The sequence below is a fragment of the Anopheles stephensi genome, chromosome X (genome assembly GCF_013141755.1).
Source record: "Anopheles stephensi strain Indian chromosome X, UCI_ANSTEP_V1.0, whole genome shotgun sequence".
Classification (NCBI taxonomy): domain Eukaryota; kingdom Metazoa; phylum Arthropoda; class Insecta; order Diptera; family Culicidae; genus Anopheles; species Anopheles stephensi.
The window spans coordinates 16,611,752-16,621,567 of NC_050201.1; the positions used below are offsets into that span (position 1 = coordinate 16,611,752).

The 9,816-nt window shown below is 41.8% G+C and overlaps 1 protein-coding gene across 1 annotated transcript; it reads right to left on the bottom strand.

The window, feature by feature from the left end:
• Positions 1-8,381: 8,381 nt before the first annotated feature.
• On the bottom strand, positions 8,382-8,907 carry LOC118503155. Its single transcript, XM_036036156.1, has 3 exons — positions 8,881-8,907; positions 8,760-8,826; positions 8,382-8,627 (listed from the first exon to the last, which is right to left on the bottom strand). Exons 1-3 carry the CDS (start codon positions 8,886-8,888, stop codon positions 8,382-8,384), a joined length of 321 nt encoding a protein of 106 aa, XP_035892049.1. The 5' UTR covers positions 8,889-8,907.
• Between the last annotated feature and the right edge of the window lie 909 nt (positions 8,908-9,816).

The following is a 9,816-nucleotide window of genomic DNA, read 5'->3' on the forward strand; positions in this document are numbered from 1 at the left end:
ATCGTCGCGGTCCAATACGCGAGGAGGAGGGGTAGCTATCGCCGTTAGAAGTGGTATACTCTTCACCCCGTTACCGAGCTACAAAACCACAATGTTAGAAAGCTGTCGGAACTGAAGTACATTCAGTCACTGGGGCAATACGGTTCGCAGCTGTATACTGCTCGCTCCAAGGTCGGCATGACCTTGGTCACGATGCTGCCTTCAGCGCGACCTCTCCATCATCACCAGAACGAATGCCTAACTTGTCGTGGCTGGTGACCTTAATGCTCGACACCGCATGTGGAACAATATGCGCTCCAACACCAACGGTAGACTTCTCTTCGACCACGCCCAGCAAGGTCACTACACTGTTGAGTATCCAGACTCTCCGACCTACGTAACATCGAGAGGTTCATCCAGCACCTTAGATATTTTCTTAACCAACGTTGGGATAGGGAAGCCAGTGACGCTGGATGAGTTAATTCCGATCATTTTCCGGTATTAACTGAGGTGACCTTTACAGATAGCCGTAGTCCAAAACTACAACGAAAGGACTTCCTCAGTGTTGACTGGTGCGTTTTGGCCGGTTAATGGACGGCGAATTGCATGAAACTAAATGCAATACGGTTGAGGAGATTGACCTTGCGATGATATGGTAGAAAGGGCAATTAAGATATCAGAACAGGTATGTGTTAGGACTATGCCCGTTACGAGTGAGTTTGTGAACATAGACCCTATACATTGGAACTGATACAGATGCGAAACCGATACAGGGTCTTTCCAAAATACTAGTAATAGGCTTTATAAAGGTCAAGCAGCATCTTTGGCGAGGGTGATCTCTTCAAAAATTGCTGATATAAGGAATGCGAATTTTGAACGGGTTGTTCCCGAATGGATGTTCGATCTCCACTCTTTTGGAAAGTAGCCAAGATCCTTAAGCAGAGATCCAAACCTGTCCCTCCTTTAACAGTCAGTGGAAACATTTTGGTCACTCCCTACGAAAAGTGCAACGCCATTGCTGCGCAATCTGCTAGTGCACACTTGCTAGGTACTAATTTTGTTAGTCCTTTTGAAAGGAACGTTACTGAAAGCTTAAGATCAGCTCATCAAGCTAGCTTCTCTAGACCAGAACATGACCGTGTGACCGTGGGAAACGTCCGATATGCACTGAAGCGGATGAAAAACATGAAGGCTCCGGTATAGATGGATTATTCAACATCCTACTCAAAAACCTACAAGTGAAAGCACTTACCTTGTTGGCTACCATTTTTGATAGGTTTGTGCTGGGATACTTCCCTAGCGCTTGGAAGAGTGCTAAGGTGGTTCCCATTCTCAAGCCCGGTAAGGATGCTACTAGTGCAGAGAGCAACAATCAATAAGTTTACTCTGTGCTTTGGGTAAACTATTTGAAAGAATAATCCTCGATCGTCTTCAAAACCGGGTGTCTGAGCTGGAACTCATCTCTGCAGAGCAGTTTGGTTTTAGATCAGGTCATTCAACTACACAGCAATTGCTTAGGCTCAACAATATCATTCAGGCAAATAAAACAGCATCTAGATCCACTGCTGTTGCCTTTTTGGATGTTGAAAAGGCTTTCGACAACGTTTGGCATAGTGGACTAATTCATAAGCTATTAGTGTACGGTCTTCCAATGTTCTTGGTGAAGATCGTCAGCAGCTACTTGGAGGATAGCACATTTCGGGTGGCCTTAAGCTCTGCGATGTCTGATGCCTTACCAATTCCCGCCGGAGTACCACAGGGTAGTTTACTTGGACCTTTATTGTACATTTTGTACACAGCGGATGTACCTGATCTACCCTGTGATGGCAATTGTTCCTATTTGCAGACGACACTGCCATTGCCGTAAAGGGCAGAAACGTGGTAGAATTGAGGAGCAGGGCTCAGCGCTGCCTAGATATTTTCCTCAAATATGCTACAAATTGGAAAATCAAAATAAATTCAACAAAAACCCAAGCGGTGCTGTTTCCCCATCGGTATAAGGCCAAACTTTTAACTCCTCCAATTGTAGCCGTATTCGAGTAGAAGGTAGCTTTGTAGAGTGGTCCACGGTCATTAAATACTTAGGACTTATGATTGATCGCAAGATGCTCTTTCGAGAACATATTCAGGGCATTTTGAACAAGGGTCACATGCTATTAGAAGCCTGTATCCCTTGATTAATCGTAGATCCAAGCTATCACTACAGAATAGGCTCGCATTATACAAGCAAATATTTTCACCAATGGTTACTTACGCAATTTCGGTGTGGGGTCCTGTTCACAAACTAACTTAAACAAAGTGCAAATAATGTTAAATAAGGTATTGCGCATGATTTTAAATGCTCAAGATACACAAGACGAGAGGATCTGTATGAAAGTGCAGGGATTAAACCACTTCATGAATTAGCTATACAAATGAATGCAATGCTCTTCGAGAGATGCATGCATTCAGAATATGAAATAATTCGCAACATAGGAGCCTCACTCCGATTGTAAATCAAACTAGGTGAGATAGGTTAAAGTACAAATAAGCTAGGGTAAGTTTGTTATTATTTATATTTTGGTTTTAAAGTTATTTTTCATTAGTTTAAATAGGTTATCGTAGGTACTAGGTACAACAAAACAAAATCATTTCATTCAATCAATTCAGCATGCCATCGCAATAACACACAACAAAATCTTCACACAAAACATACAGAATTTAGGTTAGAAAAGCGCATTTGAACGCTGTATATAATCAATATTATCCTCAACAATGTAATTGTATCAAAATATCAAGAATAAAAATGTATGTATGTATGTAGAAGCGATATCGTTGTCTAAAATGTCAATAACAAGCATCAAATCTCCACAAGAAATCGCCATAGTAATACAACTTTTAGCAGATCAAGGAGTTAAGACAGATATCCCGACGAAGCCATTACTTACGTTACACCTAAAATAGCAGTTAATCATGAGAAGCTGTTGTTCATCCTTAAGGTCCCTGAGTTGCAAAAGGATGAATCAAAAATAATTCAAATCTTTGCGCACAATCACAATAATTCCACAATTAAACGATATCCGCGGAACCTTCTGCAATACAAACAGAAACTATACACAACAACAAAACCAGAAGAATACGTGCAAAAATACGCCTATGCTTTGGAATTTAAAGACGAATGTATTTATCCTATGGTAATGAGGAGAAAAAATTGAAAGAAAAAAAAAGAAAACGGAGAAAGTAATTGTATAGTAACTCCGCAATACGCAAACACGTCCATGCTAATAACAGATAATCTCCTGTTGATTGAAACGCAGACAGACAGCTCATCAAATCCGATTGCGGCCTGACCTGAATGATAGGATACTGACAGGAAATTTCTTACTCGCGTTTTCAAATTGTACAATACAATTCCAAGATAAGAAATTTACATCAAAGGAAATTCATGTAAAAAATCCTTCAGTATCTGGAACAACGTTCAAACATCGCAATCCATCGGAAAGTTGTAGAAACACCTTTGGCGTCCCTAGACAATAGAACATTGACAAATCGCAAACACATCGAACACATCTACTTGGAACAGTACAAAAACGTTAGTTGGAATTGGAGCCTGTTAAATGGAATTGGAATTTCCACTGCCGTATCTATAACCATGATCATTATTGCCTATGTCTATTTCAGTCACCTCGTCTCTGCTATTTTATCCCAAGTCCGGAAAAGGAAAAACCGCATTCGGAATGAGTCCCATAGCCATCGTAGTGCAGATGATACCATGGGAAGTTCGAATGCGTCAGGGCACGCTTTTTCACCCCCCGGAGGAGTTACGCACAATAAGACACCGTCAAGTCGCCACGCGCGCACTTTCCGACGCGCATGTCAACAGCGAGCTGGCAACCGGACCCGACACGTGACACGCGCTTCCGCTCCACGACAGCCGCAACCAGCGAACCAGCCAGAGCGGAACGCCAAAGCGGGTCATTTGCAAATATTCCAGCCGATGTTAGTCAGTTACGATTCAGAGATCAGGGAATAAAGTAAGTTTTTTGTAAAAAGTACTCCCACTGTGTCGTTTCTATAACTATATTTCCATACTCCAAAACAGATCGTATTGTGGTTTTGTATAAACGTAACACATCTATTGGATGTGCACCCCACCAGAATCCAGTAACAGTTCTTAAGGTGTATTTTTGCACTAAATATCTGATGTGCTTATTCCAGTTAAGCCTCGAATTAAACCAAACTCCTAGGTATCTCAAATCGTCGGCAATGTCTATTCTTTTACCATACAGAAAGATGTTAATGTTTGGTTTATATAATCGTTCCCTTCTGTTTTTCGCAGTATTACTGAAGAAAGAAAATGCCACAATTTTAGTTTTTTTCTGCAGGAAAATCGATACTAGGTTAAGAGACCATGCTGCTAGCCTGTCCAGAGTGGTTTGTAAAGCGTTTTGGATTACATCGGCGTTCCTGCTAGCGACTGATAAAACGCCGTCATCAGCCAGTTGTCGTAGGGAGCAGTTAGGCGCCAGACATGAGTCAATGTCGCTAATGTAAAATTTATATAACAGGGGGCAAGCAGGACCCTTGTGCTAGTCCGTGAAAGCTGGTCCGCTTTAGTTGAATGTAGCCATTATCAAAAATCATTGCCTTTTCTCAACTTAAGTTATATAATATATTGTTTAGTTTAGGACTATTTCCAACATTTTCTAGCTTGTGACACAGAACTTGAGGAGAGACTGAACAAAAGCCCCTGTATATCTAAGAAAACGGAACTCATGTTCTGTTTTCTTGCATGTGCCAATTCTATTTCCGTATTAGCAGCGCTAAGCAGTCATTGGTACCCTTACCTTTACGAAAACCAAACGGGTACTGGAGAGAAGGTTGATGGATTCGAGCCACTTCTCTAAACGCAGAAGAATAATTCTTTCAAAAAGTTTGCGAAAACATGAGAGCATAGCTATCGGTCGATATGACCGATGATCTGATGCCGGTTTGCCCGGTTTCAAGACGGAGACTACTTTCACCTCCCTCCATTCCAACGGAACGATATTGTGAACGACTCGGGGACGAAGTCAGGGCAAAGTTTGTGAGCAAATTGCTCAAGCCAGTCGCTGGAAAAATGTTCGTCCTCAATTCCGACATTACAGTTTCGCATCCGCTTAGCCGTTTTCCACAGCGAACTGAGCGAGGAGGAAGGATTTAAATTGTTTATAAATGTTCGTCAATATCCACGTTTTTTAGGTTTAAGTAAGTTTGTTTCTCTAGCCCTCTTTATTTTTCATATAGCTGTGTAGAGCCCATGTTTCTATTGTAGCGACCTTGGCTGGGCCGCAACGATTTCGAGCGGCGGCGAGTTGTACGGCGGCTATTTGTCCGGCGGCTAACGACAGCGGAGACGAGAAGAAAGACACGACAAACTACGAAGAGAACGATACGAAGATTTTCGGGGGGATCGAAGGATCGAAAGAAGAACCGCGTTTTCTCTTAGCTGGTGACGGCCTTAATGTGCGGATCGTGTGGATCAATATAATAAACAGATGTAGTTAACATATAAATTAACATTGGTTGTTTCATAAGGCAGGGATGCTACTGTGTTAATCTGAAGAGTTTATACATGATTTATTCTCAATGGTCGCTACTATAAATCGATAGTTCATCCATAATTACAAAGTTTGTAAGTATGTATTTATTACAATTTTAAGGTCCTTTTACAACCACGGCTGTAATACGTGGATAAGTACAAATGACGTATTCATGTAAGTTACAAGTCTAACACTTGTTGGGTCTTTTTAAAAAAGATTGGTTCTTTAGTACTAACTACTTCAACCGATAACGAACCGAACCGAACCGAACCGAACTGTTCCCAAGTGCGGCCATACTAGAACTGATGAATCCAGGTGACGTGTTGCTGCTGGCCGGTTGCCGGGTACGCCGATATTGCCGATGGTGCGTTGCGCGTTCTCACGGTGTACGATTCTGGTGACACTGCAAGCCACGTGCTGGTGGAGTCGATGGACGGTGCACGCGCTGTCTTCGGTGCACATGCTAACTCTGCATTCCGCGATAACTTGTATAAGTAGGAACCTGCGTGCATTTTGGGGTATTCGCGTTTGTCGTTGTGGTCCTCATGTTTTAAATGAACATTGTAAAGTCTAAGTTTTAGTCCCTACATATCCTTTGCAAGACAACATCTACGTGTGCAAAATCTTGAAGCGCAAAAGTCATATACCAGAAAAATGGCTACAAAATACGTCTATCATTATTCTTTTTAATATAGCTAATTACTTATAGAAACTACAAAAATATTACACCTAGTTTCCACTCAAAGTTTTGTTTCGCACCTTCCTTTGCCATTCCACATCTTACTAACTAGAATTTGTTTAACATATTCTTGGTTTAAATTGTTGATTTTATTTCCCCCTGTCAGTTGAATTAAAATTCATACATCCTCATACTGTCCTAGAGGAATTGTTGGGTTGGGAAGTCTTTCCCCCGTCCAGCTACATTGCACAACAAATTTCCCCGTAAAGTGGATATCAATAATTGCACTTAATCTAGCATCAACCTCCTTCACATGTTTGATATTATAATTAAATCTGTTTAACATTTGTCCCATACATGTTTTGGTTCCTAACATGTTATTAAGTGAAACTAAATCCTCCAAATTTGCAATTGGATCAATATAATTATTTATTGATGTTGGTCCGTCTTTTGGCGCAACTATATTGTATATGTTGGGGCGGTCTGGTGGCAGAGGCGACAACGGCGCCGGTCTTCATACGGCAGGTCCGGGGTTCAACTCCCATTCAGACCGTCTCCCCGTACGCAGGGCTGACTACTTTGCTACGGGTAAAATCAAGTCACAGAAAACCAGAAATGAAAGGCCGAGACCTTTCGAGGTTGTAGTGCCAATGAAGAAGAAGATATTGTATATTTATTTAACGTAAGCAGTTCTGTTTTACTATTTCTGTAAAAACACCCATGTTTTTTCCATCGGCTTGATAGATTCTGCCATTGCAGCTGTTAGTTCGATAACGAACCGTTGTGAACCGACCACGCGAAGGAATGATCGATTCGGAGATCTCCGCGCAGATTCCTGGCCTTGTCAGAGTTGCTTGAATCAGGCGGCTAACCTTTTTTCCTGGATAACCAAGAGAAGTTTTTAGCGGCGGACTCGCATTTCACTAACTCGGCGTGGACAACGGGAATGCCGTAGCTCGATCAGACGATAAACCTTTTTTCCTGGATAACCAGGAGAAGTATCTAACCGTGGTTCTTGCTTAATTTCGCCTAATTCTTCCGACGGAGTGGGGAGACACCAAAGTGTGGGACCAACATCCGGAGGGAAGGCAAAGGTGAAACTTCCCCGATTCTGTATGGATACCCAAACAATGAAACACAAGCTTCTTCGTTGAGGTCTGGATTACAAGTCGCTTTTATTCTCAAAAATCCTGTCTTATATACTAAAATTCTGTGGGAAAAAACATGAAATAGCATTACATCGATCTTCTTTATCCTAACTCGGTATGCCAATGCGTTTGACCCCTGCCAGGCGTCGACTAGTGTAGGAGGTCTGTTAGTTTTGTTGTAGATGTAATGTTACAATGTCTGGTAATTGTGGTTAACGTTACCCTATCGTTTTATGACTATGGGTAATGCATCGTGCATCTGTGGTTCTAGTGCGTATGCCTATTTTCCTATTGCCTATTGCCTGTGCGTCGTTTACTCTATTCGTCAAGTTAGTCTTTCCTTCACTGCCCTACGACCGTGCCTTGATCTTCGAGTTGGTCGTATTTTCGTGAAACTAATCGCGCAATGACAATGTATGCATTGTGTTCTAGTGTTAACCCTTTTCGGCCCATGTTCTTCACTTTCGTTTTTACATGGCTTGGTTTATTTATAATTTTCATATGTCTGGATATTCCCTTTTTCGAGATGTTTTAAAACCACTGACTTTCGTTTTCTCATATAAGGCCTCTCTGTGACTTAAGGTTTTTTCCTAAATAATATTTCCGATGAGAATTTCCTAAACAAAGATATTTAGTATTTAAAGTTGTTCATCTAACTCTTGCATGCCTGTCAGTTTAGCTCAATTTTATTTTGTCGCGTTCGCAACAGCAGCCATCGTAACTTTGATATCAATTGTGCCTTAGTATCCTGGTGGATCATACGAAGTTGTGGTCATGCAGGTAGGGACGGGTAGAGCAACATTTAGGATGGTCCGGTACGGAGTCCTAATTTTTTATTATCCTTCTTCCCTGCCTTCTTGGTTTCTCTTCCTTCTTTTCGTCTCGGTTGTGGGTTGAGCACGATCTTCCTTCCTTCTTCTTTCCTCCAGGATGTGATCCTCGTCGCGGATGGAACGATACTGATCCTGGTTTTATAGCACTGTTTTTATACTCTGGTGTCCGTATCCAGAACCTTCAGGCGCTTGTGTCCGCCTTCGCGTATCGGATTCCCGAATCTTCCGCGCTCGTATGGCCCGCCTCGCGTGGCGGGTTCCCGATCCTTCCAGAACTCGTACTTCGTGCGTTTTCCCATAGATGGCGTTCTGCAAGTGTTTGTGTCGTGGCTGTTTTTCTGTTCCGCGTTTCTAGCCTAGGACGCTCAGTCGCTACAAACATGATGATCGGAAAATGTTGGTGGTGATAGTGAAACATTAATTGGAACTGAAGCGTTTTTGCAGGAAAACCGGGAAAAACAAAATGATCATTAAATAACGGTGTTGGTGATATAAAACAATTGGGGGAGTTTTATTAAAAGATGGCCAGATTGCAAAGGGTGGTAAAAGGTGGTGGTACCGATTGTTCTGCGGCTGTAACAACAGGTGACGAATATCCATGGTCGAGATATATGCTGTCAATGATGCTGAAAACACAAAGGTAGTTTAGTTTCTTTTATACGCTACGACAGAAAACATACACAATCATTACAGGATAGCAGCGCGTACAAGTGCTTGGACGATCACACCAGCGACGATGGATTCAAGGTTTTCGGTAAGCAGAATCACTGTATAGAATAATAAAAAGATGTAACTCACCTTCACTTCACAATCTCCCCACGAGTATTCCAGAATAACGAAGCAAGCTTTGACAAATATCACAGATGCAATGAAGAAAAGGACGCAATCACAAGAATCACACAACACCCACATGCGAGACAGAACAAGACGAATAGTCAGAAAAAACTGTGGGGGTAAGAATATCCTTTCGGTAAAAGACTCGAAAAGGCCTCCCTAGAACTTTTTTGTGCAGCACTGTGGCCTTTCATTTTGAGTGCACAGTGGGATTTATGTATGGTCAAAGCTCGTTTGATGAAAACATTGTGCTAAAAGACCCGAGAAGGCCCCCTCTGACATCTTTTGTGTGCAGCACTGTGGCCTGTCATTTTTATTGTACAGTGCACAGTTTTGTATGGTCATATTTCGTTTGATATAAACATTGTGCATTGTTCCTTAATACTGGACAGCGAGTAAAGCATGATAATATACTTTGTAAGGAGATTTGAAATGTTATAAGTTTATTTTTCCTCCTTCACCGAATATCTATGCCCGATAACAAGTATCGATCGAACCAATGTTCCGTTACAGTCCGGGAACACCGTGTATGTTGTAAGCCTGATTGGTCACTCCTAGCGTGACCAAAAATTATTACGTAGCTCCTGTAAGCCAATATAAATGGTCAGGATTGCATACATTCAGGCGTATCCTACAGTACCTAACAAATTTTGTCAGGGGGGGGGGGGGGCTTCTCAAGTCTATTAAGCAACAATGCACAATGTGTTTATCACACGATTTTTGACCACAAAAACACACTGTGAAACAAAAATTACGGCTCACAGTGCACAAAAAAGATTAGA